The 14,635-nt window shown below is 39.6% G+C and overlaps 1 protein-coding gene across 1 annotated transcript in view; it reads right to left on the bottom strand.

Annotated features, from left to right (window-relative positions):
• LOC131089251 (transcription initiation factor TFIID subunit 4-like) overlaps positions 1-14,635 on the bottom strand; it is a 153,395-nt gene that overhangs the window by 122,731 nt on the left and 16,029 nt on the right. The window contains exons 3-7 of the mRNA XM_058033894.1: positions 11,595-11,726; positions 10,546-10,767; positions 9,180-9,302; positions 7,438-7,527; positions 5,453-5,707 (exon numbers count right to left, since the gene is read on the bottom strand). Of these exons, the coding sequence (XP_057889877.1) occupies positions 5,453-5,707; positions 7,438-7,527; positions 9,180-9,302; positions 10,546-10,767; positions 11,595-11,726 (822 nt within the window). The remainder of the gene's footprint in view (positions 1-5,452; positions 5,708-7,437; positions 7,528-9,179; positions 9,303-10,545; positions 10,768-11,594; positions 11,727-14,635) is intronic.

Genomic DNA, 14,635 nt, shown 5'->3' with positions numbered 1-14,635 from the left:
AGGCAGCAGGCTCATGAAGACAAAAAAAAGGAATTTACAACAATCACACCACTGATAACCAGAACAGCAAAAAGGTGACAGCTGAAATATTCTTTTTTTTGTTTTCCCTAAGGGTTTTCTTCAAAAAGCATAGATTTGGTAACTCTGTGAGAATAAAGAAGTGGTTCTCTCTGCTCCTAATCTCACATCAAAAGGTGATGATCATTCCATGACATCTTCTACTGTGTAAGTTACTGCAGGACAGAGAACAAATTACAGAGATGAACACAGAGCAATAATCAACAGCAAAACCAACAAATACAGACTCAGAAAGAATCCAGCCAAAGCACATCAATGTACAGAAGCAGGAAGAGAACAGAAGTTATCAGTCTTTCTCATGCCTGCACAAGAGAGACAAAACTAAATGAGAGCCACTACCTACAAACCACTGAAAGGAAAATTCCTTTAGGACAGTAAAATTAGAATTCATTGCTAGAGTTTCTGAGGACAAGGATTTTGCAAATCTCCTGGACTAGTGCAGATACACAAGGTTCCAACCTTTATTGACAAGGGCTGCAAAACCAGCCTGGCTCAATTCACAGAAATCACCCTTTGCAGCAAAAGCATCTGAAACAAAAGCTTAAACCTATCAAGTACTGCAATGAAGACAAAAACACAGTAAACAAGAGCAAAGAATGAAAAACAAAAATAGATTTGAAAAATATATCCTTTACCAAGCTTTTTTTTCTCAATTAAGTTAAAAAAAATAATGTGGAAGGAAGAAACAAGACATGCATAAACACATAAAACTCAGAATGGCTGTGGTCTGATATGACATTTATCTTCACTCATGAGTAAACACTTGCTAACTCACTTGTGGCTATGCCACTTGTGATTTATCAGTCTACTCACTCCTGAAGATAAATGTCATATCAAACCTCAGCTATCATGTAATCTGGCAGCATTAACTTACAATGTTCATGCTTTTATGGGCCTAGAATTCATATTTACCATTGCTTATCATGCTGCAGTAGCAGCTACAGTTTTTCAATGGTGCCTCAAAATCTACATAAGCAATTATTTTTCCTCCCAAATAAAAAAAAAATTACTATTTTAATGTTAATATGACAATAACACTATTCCATTGAGTATAGGCTCTCAACAAAGAAATGAAGAACAATGAAACAGAAGCCATGGCATCACTTGTCCCACCTGCTCCTCAATTTATTACACAATTCTTCCTACAATGGTCAAATGGTTACTTTTGAGTGTGTTCAATTATGGCTTTTTCATCACTGTCCCCAGGAGCCTGATCTACCACCTAATCTTCTCTCTTACTTTAAGGATATTTTGCCTTATATCCTACCTAAATCCTACTTCATTTAATTATATCCTATTATTCATATTTTTACCATCTTGGTCTGTTCCAAATAAGGAATTTTCCCTTTTATTCTCCCCTACAATCAGTGTTTGAACAAGTTCTCTGTGTTCAGTTCTCTTAAGCTTTTCTTTTAATCTTTGCTTTCAAGCCTGGCCTTTTGCTATTGGTTTCCAAACAGCAATCAGTGACAATATTCTCCTCATATTAATGTACAGCCCACAAAATTCTGAAAATGAAGTCCATGATAACTCAGAAAAGCACTAGGCTGTGTTTCAAATAGGCATACAATTTGTCAAGTACAGGCTTTGTTCCTGATAATGGATCCCAGATATCTACTGCTCAACATCCATTTTTATTTCTATTTTACTGCACCCAAATTCCACATCAGTGGCTAGACCTTTATTAGTCAATTAATAGAAAATACTCTTTTTATCCAAACAGCCATCTATTACTCTTCCATTTCTAAGCTGCCTTGCAGACAAGACAAAAAGACAATGATTTCCTCAAATTTCACGAAAATGTGTTCAAATTACAGTCATTCATGAACAGAAGAGTGATGCCAGAAAAGCTTCAGTGGAGAATTAAAAAGCCAAGTGGAACATCCCCATAGAACATAATTCTTACTCTGCTGCTGTATCTTGTTTCCAAATTCCATTACTCTATCTCAACTCTGAGAGACCCCAACCACTGTGAGAGTGCAGGGAAAGTGTCAGGAAACGTTTGAAATCTTGCTCTAATGTAACTTAGAATATGGCAGAGCCTGCCCAGGGGCACTGTGCCCTACCAAAGCAGCAGAAATGGGGCAGATGTATTCCATACATCCCTCATAATCCTAGACCTGCATCAATCTTTATACAGCTTTATATAAAATTAAATTTGTTTTAATTAAGATGGATCACTGATTTTCTTACTGGGTGTTTTTATCACTCAAGTTTAATATTTGGCTTTAACTTCCAGGAGTCATTTCTCCTTATGATGCAGACAGTGCCAACATAATACATGAAGTGCTAATCCATCTCCACTACCCATCAATCCACTTAGAACCCCAATATGTGCAATAAAGAACATCTCTCTTACTCCATTTCAAAGTTTACAAATTTTACCTGCTGCAATACCCAAAACAAGACAGGTAATGTCTGCATACACAAGGCAACACAGAGCACATGAGCTCTAAGAATGGCAATTTAGACAAACTTTGAACATTGCACTTACAGCAATTAAAAAAAAATTATTGCTGGCTTATCTCATAAGTGTCTCATCAATAAAATATTAGCCTAAGATTGTTCCTCTTTATGAGTAAGTGGCACTATCCAGCTTTATAAAGCATTGTTCTTCATGGTTTGGAGCACGATTCCAGCACTCTACAAAACAGATTAAAAGTCTCTGTTTCATCTCCGCTAGCACTGTACATTTCAAAGCCTTTGTGCAAGCTCTGCTGCATGCTGGCAGTGCATACAGGATTTCCACACTGCAAGGTAACTGGAGAGAGCATCACCACAGCTGGCACCTCTGAGAAACAGAACAGACAAAGCAAGGAACAGCTAACAGCTCCTTCATCTTTTAAGGGAAAATGGACTACTGTAAACTGGCTGGTATGAAGAGATCCATAGTCTAAAAGAAGCTTGCCCTTCTGCAGCTGGACAGTTTGCAGAGCCAGCTGGAACCCTCTCCAATGAGCTCCAGGCCTGGAAAAGCTGGAGCTCAGCCAGTTCTTCCATCAGGGCTGGCTGCCCCCAAGCAAGGCAGCTGCAATCTTCCTCTGCTGGACAAGTCCAAGGCAAGATGGCCAGCAGCCCTGTGCTCTGAGTCAGGGAGCACTGGGACAGGCACTGCAAACAAATCAGTGCTTATCAGCAATCACTGGGCTGATAGGGAGCTGCTGCTGTGCTGTCTGCTTGGCACCTCAGCTGAGGGTTGCTGTGCTAAGATTTTCTGATGCACCAACTCTTGATGACTGATGCTGCTTTTGTCTGAACTACTCTAAGTGCCTGGTTAAGTACTGCTTGATTCTATTAACTAAAGACTGATAAATTTAAAGGAAATATGAAGAGACAGTTTCACACTAAAGCAAATGGATTATGATTCTTAATGTCTTCTCCCTATTGTGTGTATTTTCATATATTATATCTTTTCCAGAAAAGAAATAGTATTTTTATTTATTATATCTTTTCCAGAAAATAAATAGTATTAACCACAGCTTTACTTTGTGCAGTTTGTGACCTTTTGAAAATGTAGTGGTCATTTCAAGTACCCAGTAAATGAAAACTCAACCTGTGACCTCCTTACAGACAGAAAACCAACTTCTCTTGCCCATCAGATCAATGTTACTTGAGCAGCTTCCAGCTCCTCCTACAACCCAGGCATGTCAGAAAAGCTCTTCAGGTTGTTAATCTCAACTCACAACATCACAACTGCTTGCTTAGAGTATCCATTGACAGGAGACAGGCAGAATGTGCCTCTCCCAGAAATCTGGCTTTATCCCAACCAGAACTATAATCATAGGAGTAAGAATTCCCGTGGACTCATCCATTTCTGTCCTACACCAGTGTTTCTCAAAAGGTGGGGTGAAACCTGCCCAGTGGGCACAGGAGCACTTAAGGTGGGCTGCACAGCACTGGAAAAGCCATGTTACATGGCAGTAGATTGTGGCATGAGATAATGCCAGACTTACTGGCCATGGACACTTCTACCTCTAAGCAATCTGTCAGCTGCAGGCACAAATTTGCTTAACTTGGGACAGGGAGCAATTTTTCCACCTGTAATTATGACCAGCTGCTACTCTTCTGCCTAGAACCAAAGCTATTGTCCATTCAGTCATCAAACATGGACAAATCAAAAAGATGCCACAAAAAGTGTGAGGAACACTTTTCTAATTAACACACTAATCCAGACAGGGTGGGGAGAAGCCATCTCAGAAAAAGAAAGAATGCAAGTGGCTGGACCTGCACTGAAGCAGCCAAGTTAAGGTGAAAAGCACCAAACTGTCTTGTGTGCATTACAAGGGCCAGAGTCACAAATCTTACCACTCAAGATGTTCTTACACATTAAAACTATGCTTACCAAAGAATTATTAAATTATATTAATTTTAAAGTTAATAATTTAACCACTAGAAAGTGTCTGCAAGGCTCAAGACACAGCACAGGTATTTTCAGACTGTGCACTGCTACTTTTAAATTAAAGCAAAAGAGAGGTTCTCTCTCCACACACATCACTAATTATTTACATGCTTTATAGAGCCTATAAACTCAAGGACAGGTCACAGTAAGGTTTTACATTACCACATCTGCATTTCTCCACCTTGATAATACAAATTTTTACCAACTTGATACATATTCTGGAACCTCTGTCTATGATTTTGAGACCTAAGTGTAAGTACTTTACTCACACAGAAATCACAGACAAACTCACAAAGGACAGTGATGCCTGTATAAACTCAAGGCCTTGTAAAAACCCTAAACACCTTTTAATTACAAGTGCAAACACACACACACAAGATGCTGTTTAACAACAGGATAAAGTCACCACACTCTCAGTGACTACCTGGCTGTGCCTTACTGATAGTGCCTTTGAAATTAATGAATCTAAGCACTTAATCCTCCACTGTGCACAACACAGATACAGTTCAGTGAGTAACAGAGAATGGCATTACTGCTAAACAGAACACCTGGAACAGCACAGCTATTCTTCAACAAGATTTTGTAACTATGCGCAGAAGAGTTTAAAATGAGAGAGTTCATTTAATTTTACAGCAAAGCAGCATACCTAATGACACACTCAACATTATACTCTTGCCTGTAAACCTTGGAAAGCTTTCTGTTCTACATTTGTAATTCCCTCAAATTCCACTGTGCTCGTACAACAACCACTCTACAGCAGACAAAAAGACCAAGACTGCACTTCCTTCAATTTATGTTAATAATCTTAGCTGAAGTAATGGTTGAGCATGTGAAATGACAGAAAATGAGGTACTACCACATATCACAGAATATGACACAAACAAAAAAGAATTTCCCAAACAAGGTGCAATGAAAGTGACACTGAAAACTGCTGTAAGTTCATTAAGAAATCCTCCTTTACACTCCAGTACCTACCAGTTGAGAACTCTGATTTGACTGTACCACCTTAACCTGAGGAGGCTGCACTGTATTTGATACAGAGACTGTGCAAATGTTGTTTGGTTGCCTTATTCCTATTGTCTGAGTGGTGACAACAGAGGAGATTCCCGAGGCAGACTGAGGTATCACTGCAGAGAGCTTGGTCTGTTGGAGTGACTGCTGAGACGGCTGGCCTTGCAAAACCAAATGCTGACTGTTCAGTAAAGATTGTCTCAGTGCAGGTAGGCTTTTCTAAAAACAGAAGAAAGTTTATGAAGTATCAAACTTAGCACATCGACAAAAAGCATTTTGAAATTTGCTGGAAACGTAATTAACTGCCTGATCATCAAACAGAACTAAGATTGAACATTTATTGTAAGAGAAAGTTCAGTTTTTAATAAGCTTTCAGTTTGGATTTAGCAACCCTGTAGATTTTCATATTCCCTTAATTGCACTGTAGCATAAAGATCACTCTTCTTCTCAAGGTTATCTAGAACTTGTAGTTTAGGTCTTTGGGAGGGCAAGAAATGGAAGAAGAAAAGGTAGAACCATGGAACAGCCCTATTCCCAGCAAGCAGCACCAATTTACTCCTCCTAACACACCTCCAGTACCAACAACCAAATGATTTCCCTCTTGGTGCCCTACAGCAGTAGCTGTTTATTGCATAATTTCTGAAGTCATGTATTGTGAGTGCATTAGAAAAGTGTACTATTGTAAGCCCCATACCATTTCAAGGAAAACACACTTCTAAAATGCTGTACTGCACCTCCATGAACAAACTTTTTACTTCTTAAGTAGCAGAAGAGTTCTTTTGAAGTGCTCCCTCAGGCAGCTGCAGAATGCAACAGTGTTTAACCCAAGCTACAGCTCTTTCTAAACTTCTAACATTGATTTAAAAACTTAATGCCTCTTGCCCAGAAAGGACTTCAAAGAAAGTCCTTTCTTTGAAAGTTCCTGTTTCTTATCATGATGCTAGAAGTGACTGCAGTAAAAGCCACAAACAAGTGTTAATGATAACTTAAAAAAACAGAAGTTCTGAAGCAAAGTTGCAGGGAAAGAAGAGAGAGAAAGTCTGCCCTAAGCACAGAAGTTTTGAACTAGACCAAAAATACTTTTAAAATCATATTTGTAGTTTTATTGGGACTTAAACATATTTTTTGTTTGTATATAATCCTGCATATGGAAGTTATTGTAGCTAATTTACAGAACAAATTAACAGTTAAATTTACCCCCACATATACTAACTTAGGACTCCACAATAAATCCATTTGGTATCATATCAGAAATTCTACTGTTGATTAGTTCCAGATCAGAAGCAGAAATCATCTAATTAACACTTTATCCAGTTCAAGTTCAGTTCTTCATAATCATTGTTACATGTGGATTGAAAGTTATCAATGACCCAAAGATATATTAGGAAAACAGCATGGAAACAACTTATTAAATTACTTGAAGCATTCTGTAAAGATAACTTGGGACTCTTTGTAATGTGAATTTTTTTCTTCTTCACAAAAAACTACCTACTACCACAGAAAAGTGCATTTATTCTAAAGGTAAAGGAACACTACAGAAGAGCCAATGAATGGTTTCCAAACTAGGGAGTAACTGCTTTTTATTTTTTAATCTAATTACTGCAACGTTCTAGATCAGGGCTGCTCAAGCTGTGAACTCCTGGATGACAAATCCATTTTTCTGGATCTCAGCCAAGGTCCCAAACACACAAGGTGTCCCTCCTGTGGGAATTCCCAGTTTCTCAGCACTGTCCCAGGCTGCTGGAGCAGTCCCTGCCTGGCCTGGCACAGGTGCAGCCTGCACAGAACCTTCAGCCAGGAAGATCCTGGCAGAAAAGGGCAGCATTTAGATGTAAAGGAAGGGTAGTCCTGGGCCAGTGAACATAACACTAGATAAAAGGGATATTCTAAGAGTTTATGTAATGAAATTTTGCTCTGAAATAAATTTATCCAAACAATATTCACATTACCTTAAGGAAAGGTACGAGATATGGCTGAGGAGATGATTTGAGTTCTGTTTGAAGGCGGCCTGTAAATTCTTCTGGATCAATCTTTGCATCCTTCAGGGTGAAGAAAAAAAAAAAAAGCACCAACATCTCAGTTCAGGTGTTTGGTTGCCTCTTTCCCAACTACTACATACACATACCTCTCTATAGCTAAAGAGGCTGCCATACTAAAAACTGTCAGAGCTGAAGTCCTTTAACTCCTCTCTAAGGTCCTTCTGCCAAGCACTACCTCAAACATGCAACATGCCACTCAAAATGCAGAGAATTCCCTTGGGGAAGCACAATATCAGACAAAATGAGGCCCCAGAAACACTCAAGTCTCTTTTGGGACTCCACTCTCTTGCTAACATTTACATAGTGATTTCTTTTTTTAAAATTAAAAGAAAACAACCACAACAGGTAACCTTAAAAATATGAAATTTGTCAGCCTTTGTAGTAATTCCAAAACCAGTTCTGATGGTACAATTTAACTTATAGAAAACATATATATAAAACTATGGACTAAAGCTATGAACTAAATATAAAACTACTATATATGTAAGGCACGGCCATACATAAAAGGCATGCTTATAAGTAGATAGAAAATTTTCTCCTCTATGAATTTGTATGTATGCTCACAAAATATACACTTATATCAAATACATTTATTTAGTAGCAATTCAAGAGAATTCTAACTTGGGTGCATTTTATGAGACTTGTAAAGTATCATTAGTTAGAAGTTCAGGTTGTAATAAAAAAATTAATTAGCCTTCCTGACTGATACAGAACAAGAGAAAAATCAAACCAAACCAAGCTTCAATAAATATATTTATTATTTATGTGTGTTGGTACTTTGTTTAAAATACTATAAGCAGTTACCTTTATTTATTTAGTCTTTTCAAATTGGTAAAAGTTGAAACAAGTTTTTACTGGAATAATTGAATATGATTGTTGAACAGCTCACACTTGAAAACAGCCTTAGGCTTGTCTAAAATACACAGATTTCTCTGGCAATGAATTCAAAGAAATGTATAGCAATTACTTTTAAAGCCAAGTTTTTCATAGACTATATTACATTTCTTTTAAGCAGCTTGACTCTTTCCCAGCTCTGTCTGCAGCCCATTTATACAATTCACTGTTGCACTGGAGGCTGCAGCCAGTGCAGCTTTTTTCTGGCCAGAGCCCTCTAACACAGCTTTGCCTCTGGAAACCCCTGTGCCACCCAGGCTCCTGTCTGCAGAACAGCTGAAAATCAGGAAAATACTGCTCCTTCAGTCCTAGAAACTCTAACCCATGTTGTGAAGGGATTGTATCTACAGTTGTTCTGTGCTTCAAAAATTAAGAGCTTCTTGTTTCAGAGAAGAACAGGGATTGGAGTAAAAAACGAATCCTCAAGGAAAAATGCCAGATTTTAGGGGGATTAGGGGGATCCCATATTTAGAATAACAAATCCTCAAGTTAAAACCAAAGTATTACTCATCAAAACAAGAATGGCTTTGACAACTGCCTACTAAATACTTTGCTGCATTTCCCCTTTAAAAAAGCAAAAGAAAGTCTGCCTTTAACAGATTTTTAAATTTATATAACATACAGAATATTGCATTTTGATGAAGCCCAACCTCTTTCATTACAGCCAGAAGAATTGTTAAGATCAAAGCAATAGTTTTCAGCATCCATAAATAAGTTTAATAGAAAACTGACAAAATAAATGGTAACTAAATATTTACCAACAAATCTTGAACCAGAGCTTTCACATTGCGGGACGTTTCAGGAGATGGTGAATTATGAGAAGCAAGTTTTATAAGGGTAGCTAAAAAGTTTTTACATTTTTTCACATTCTCTTGCATTTCCTGCAAAAACCAAAAGAAAACAAGTATTAGTTTCATGCTATTTTTTCATTACAATCAATGCATGCTCTGACCACTACAAATAAGGAAAGTGATTAAACTTTTCTAATTCTGGCCATATATGAAATATGTTTTGTTATTACTGCTTGTTACCTGAGATTTTCTTTTCTTTAGGTAACTGAACATTATAGCTCACAAATAACAACAAAAAATCAATGAAAGAAATATATTTTATATTTTACAGTCTGCTTTGGTACAAATAACCTTAAACATGAGAAGTAACACAACAATTTGCTGGAGATGAATTCCCCTTTGAGATGCCCAACAGACAAGCTACAAACATCCCCCAAGCTATCTTAATTTGTTAAATTATTGATTCAGCATGTTTTTGTACAAAGTAGCTACAGGAGTAAAATCAAATTAGAAATAACTCTTCAAACATCATCCTATCTAATCTTTTTTTTCATTAGTAGTAAAAGAAGCCATTATTTTATATGGTGTAATTGCTCCAAGAAACAGAAACATCACATTTCGGTGTAACCATAGCTTTGAGGCCCAGCAAGAGGACAATCCATAGACTGAAGGCTGACTGTTCTGGCTGCAGGAACAAGAGCTGTTCTTTCACCAGTGCCACAGACATGGCAGGTGAGGAGAGATGACCACAAGTGTTCTTCCTCCCTCTCAGCATTCCTATCCCACGTGGCTGAAACCAGGCAAGGGTTTTTGCCGCAGACATCTTTTAATGAAAAATCTTTTGTTTAGGATTTTTTCCTCCTGAGAAGCTGAAAGGCCTCAGGAACAAAATGTAAACAATGGTTATCTGCTGCTGTGGAATGCAACAGGTGCATCTGTGATTGGTCTCATGTGCTTGTTTCTAATTAATGGCCAGTCACAGTCAGCTGGCTTGGACACAGGGCCTGAGCCACAAACCTTTGTTATCACTCTTTCCTTTCTATTCTTAGGTAGCCTTCTGATGAAACTTTTCCTTCTATTCTTTTAGTATAGTTGTAATGTAATATATATGATAAAATAATAAATCAAGCCTTCTGAAACATGGAGTCAAATCCTCATCTCTTCCCTCATCCTGGGACCCCTGTGAACACCGTCACAGGTTTTCCTGTTTGCCAAGTATTTGTCCCATCAGGGGATACATGCTCGCCTGAAGATAAAGCTCTTCCAGCTTCTGAACACACCAAGGAGTTCCTAAAGCACCAAGAAAACCAAGTTTCACTATTCCCCCTTTTACCTGTGAGACCACGGTGGTGCCAGGCACAGGGGAGCTGGGGATGACCAGGGGCTGTGCTGGCACCTGCGCTGCCGTGGGAGGGGGCAGTGGCAGCCGTGGCTGCCCTGACCCTGAGCCCTGGCTCTGGGCACTGCTGAGCACTGCAGGCTGCTGGGAGGCTGCAGCTCCACCTGCCACCGTCGTCTTGAACAGATTGGGAGCGCTTGTCGTAGCTACTGTTACCTAAAAATATTTTATATTAAAAAAAAAAATTAATCTTCACTTTCAAAAAAATACAAAAATCATTGAATGGTTTGAGTTGGAAAGGAACTTAACGCTCATCCATTTCCACTACCCCATGTTGCTGCAAGCCCCATCCCAACCTGAACTTGGGCACTGCCATGGATCCCGCGGCAGCCACAGCTGCTCTGAGCCTCCCACCCTCCCAGGGACAACTCCTCCATGAAATGTCCCATCGTGCCCAGAGCCCCAGCCACAGCTGCTCTGAGCCTCCCCACCCTCCCAGGGACAACTCCTCCATACATCCACCCTGAATGTCCCCTCATGCCCAGAGCCCCAGCACAGGCAGCGCCCCCAGCACAGGCAGTGTGTGTCCCCCAGCATGGGCAGCGTGTGTCCCCAGCACACGAGCACAGTGTCCCCCAGCATGGGCAGTGTGTCCCCCAACAGGGGCACAGTGTCCCCAGCACAGGCAGTGAGTCCCCAGCAAGGGCACAGTGTCCCCCAGCATGGGCAGTGTGTCCCCCAGCATGGGCAGTGTGTGTCCCCAGCACAGGCAGTGAGTCCCCAGCAAGGGCACAGTGTTCCCAGCACAGGCAGTGAGTCCCCAGCATGGGCAGTGTGTGTCCCCAGCACAGGCAGTGAGTCCCCAGCAAGGGCACAGTGTTCCCAGCACAGGCAGTGAGTCCCCAGCAAGGGCACAGTGTCCCCCAGCATGGGCAGTGTGTCCCCAGCACAGTGTTCCCAGCACAGTGTCGCCAGCATGGGCAGTGTGTCCCCAGCCCTGGCAGTGTCCCCCAACCCTGGCAGTGTCCCCAGCCGGCCCTGACCGTGGTGTGGGACAGCACAGCCCCTCCTGGCAGCGTGGCTGTGGCGCTGGCGGGTGCTGCTGTCGATGGCACCACCTTGGCTTGCACAGGGAGCCCCAGGCGGACACTGGAGGTGCCCACGGACGTTGGCTGCTGAGAAAGAAAAAACAAGTATTTTACTTTTCTTCTCCTTAGCAGCTTGATCTCCAAGGCTTTTTAATAATTATTATTAATACTAAGACAAAAAAATCAAACCTATTAATGTGTTTTTATATGTATATTCACAAATACTGGAAAATCAGCTTTCTCAATGCTCAATGACAGCTTTGCAGTACTTCTCCTGAAAGCTATTACTCATACAGCTATATGGAAAAGACTAGAAAAAACAAATGTGACCTGCAAAAACACTGATGCATTAATTCAGTTGTAATATTTACATGTCAGTGTTCATCAATATTTGAGTTTATCATTGCCAGTAACACATACTGGTCTTCTTGGTATTTATGGGCCTGTTGTAGTGCTTTTTCTCTATGGAATTAATATGGACAGAATATTTTTCTGCTTTCTAAATTTTTTTACAATAATTTCAGATTGGATTATATAGAAATTAGCTTGCAGAGAAACAAAACCTGAACACTGGGAGAGCTTTTGTCATAGAACACAGACTGTGTACCCAGACAGCAACTGCAACATGAAGAGCAGACAAAGGAAAATGACTGACCTACAGACTTTCAGTCAGCGGTACATTCTATAGCTCAGAAAATTTATCTTTTTTAGCAATCATATTACTTATTTTGTGATTTATTTTCATTGCAAGACTGAAATCTCTTGCCATCCTACAAAAGGACAAGATTTAGGAATTAAAAATCGTCTCCAGAGAAGTTACTTAATTCTGCAGGAAGGTAAATACCATTATAAACAAAATGCAACACACAACATGGCAATTATGACAAAATGAGAACCACACATTACTAAAAATGGAGGCCACACTGGTGTCTTATAACTTGCATTTATTAAGATTTGCATTCACACACTTGAAAAAGACAATTTTTCTAAGTGGACAGAGTAATAAATCACGGCTGATGCTGCTTCTCACAAGATAAAACTAGTTTTCCTTGATTTAAATTTTAATTCATATGTCTCTAAAATTCATATTTTATAAACAACTGCTTATTTTAGATTCTTACATTGTCTATTAAATACTTCTCCAAAGAACATCTAGTGTACTCTAAAATATCTCCAAAAGAAGCAGAAGCCCAGGCAGGCATTCAAAGCCCCAAGGATTCCTTACAAATCAGTCCAGCAACATCATCTACTGGATATCAATCTTCTGTACTTGGGGGGAAAAAAGGAGGAAAGAAAACAAATCAAATAAATCTACCTGACATCTGAACAAACCCCTTTTTTTGTTTGTATAGCTTTCAAGATTTTTAAAATCTTGACTAGGGATGTCTTCCATCCTGAGATAGTCCAGAGACAATAAACAGCATCATCATGAAGAGGCAGAATTATCTGTTTTTTTGTAAGAAAGACCACATAAAGCTTCTCCTGTTTTAAATACCCTACACCTCTTTTCTTCTTCATAAAAATGACCAAGTATTTTAAAATTCTGGTTGAATGAAATTATATCTACCTAATGAGTGCTGCATTTGAAATATAAATATTGTGTATCTAATTCACTTGCTTATAATCAATTTCCAGCCTAAGAACATAGCTTGCCTGTGATATCTGCACCCTTATCAGTCTGGGCTTCCAGAAGTGAGGATTTAGGAAAAAAGAAGATAACCAGGGGCACTTCTGGCAGCTATCAGCTTCCAGGCAAGAGCTGCAGCCAGAAATCCACAAATACAGAGTGAGACTGCAGGGTAGAGAATTTTTCTCAGCTAATAAATGCCCATTTTTCATCACAGGAGCATACTTGAAAATAAAACTGCACATAATTAAAATATAAATTTTCACTGTTATAATGCCCAACTAAGAATGTATTCCCACGTGCCAAACCTCAGCAGCAAACTGTGAAACTTGGAAACTAAATTCACCCTTGGTTTTAAAAATCAATAGTGACAAAAGCCTTTAATAGAAAATGGCAGTAAAATCTACTAAAGTGCTGGATAGGAAGAAATCCCTCACCACCAGAGAACTGCAAACAAAGCAATGCAATGCTTTATTAACATGGTTCCAAAATTTACAAGGGTTAAAAAGGTAAGTCTGAAATGAAGGGATGAGAAACATAACAAGGAACTAGCCTGGAGAAATCCTTAAATACCATGGAAATGATCTTCAAGTGACAGCTACAAGCTGCCAGAAGACACTCAAAGGATTCCCAACATGAATGGTTCAAGAATTGATAAAAGTTATTTAGAAAGAAAAATATGTGTTTTCCATGAAGGGAACTTGTAAACACATCTCATGAGAAATATGTCAAAGAGAAAACAAAAATTATCAACATTATTTCAACAAAAAATCACAACCCAGTGTGTCAAGTTCCTCCTGGAAGAATCTAAAAGAATTCATGGTGTTCCTTGAGGAAAAGCTGCTGAGGTTTGGTAGGACGCTATAAATTCTGAAATTACCAAAAGAGTTAGAAAGAAATACATTTTTTTATTATTTTTATTAGATAAATCAGATGTTTTTACATTCCCTAGATAAACAGAAGTAACACTGAAGAGCCTTTTGCCCTGTGCTCAGACACTGCCAGGCAGGAAGCCAGACCATGAATGAGCAGTCAATGAATGAGCTGCTGCTGCTGCTGCTGCCCACGGGGACACTGGAGCTGCATCTGCACCCAGGCTGAGCTGGCTCTGTCCTCACAGCTCAGGGAAAGGGGAAAGGAGGATTCCAGGAGGGACAGCCTGGATATGAGGGGGTCCCAAGGCTTGTTCTGCCTGCCCAAGTCACACAGGTAACACAAGCAACACTCTGATTTCAGGGTGCAACAAGTCACTTCCACTTAGGCTGTCAGAGCACACTGGAACTGTGCAACTCTGTGTCCTATAAATTCACCCCTTAGACAACATCTCCACTTTCCTTCTCCCCAGAGCTCAGGGCACATGAATAGGGAG

Source organism: Melospiza georgiana, chromosome 14 (assembly GCF_028018845.1).
Source record: "Melospiza georgiana isolate bMelGeo1 chromosome 14, bMelGeo1.pri, whole genome shotgun sequence".
NCBI classification, from domain to species: domain Eukaryota; kingdom Metazoa; phylum Chordata; class Aves; order Passeriformes; family Passerellidae; genus Melospiza; species Melospiza georgiana.
The sequence above is the reverse complement of the archived record's forward strand: the minus strand, read 5'-3'. Positions and strand labels throughout refer to the sequence as shown.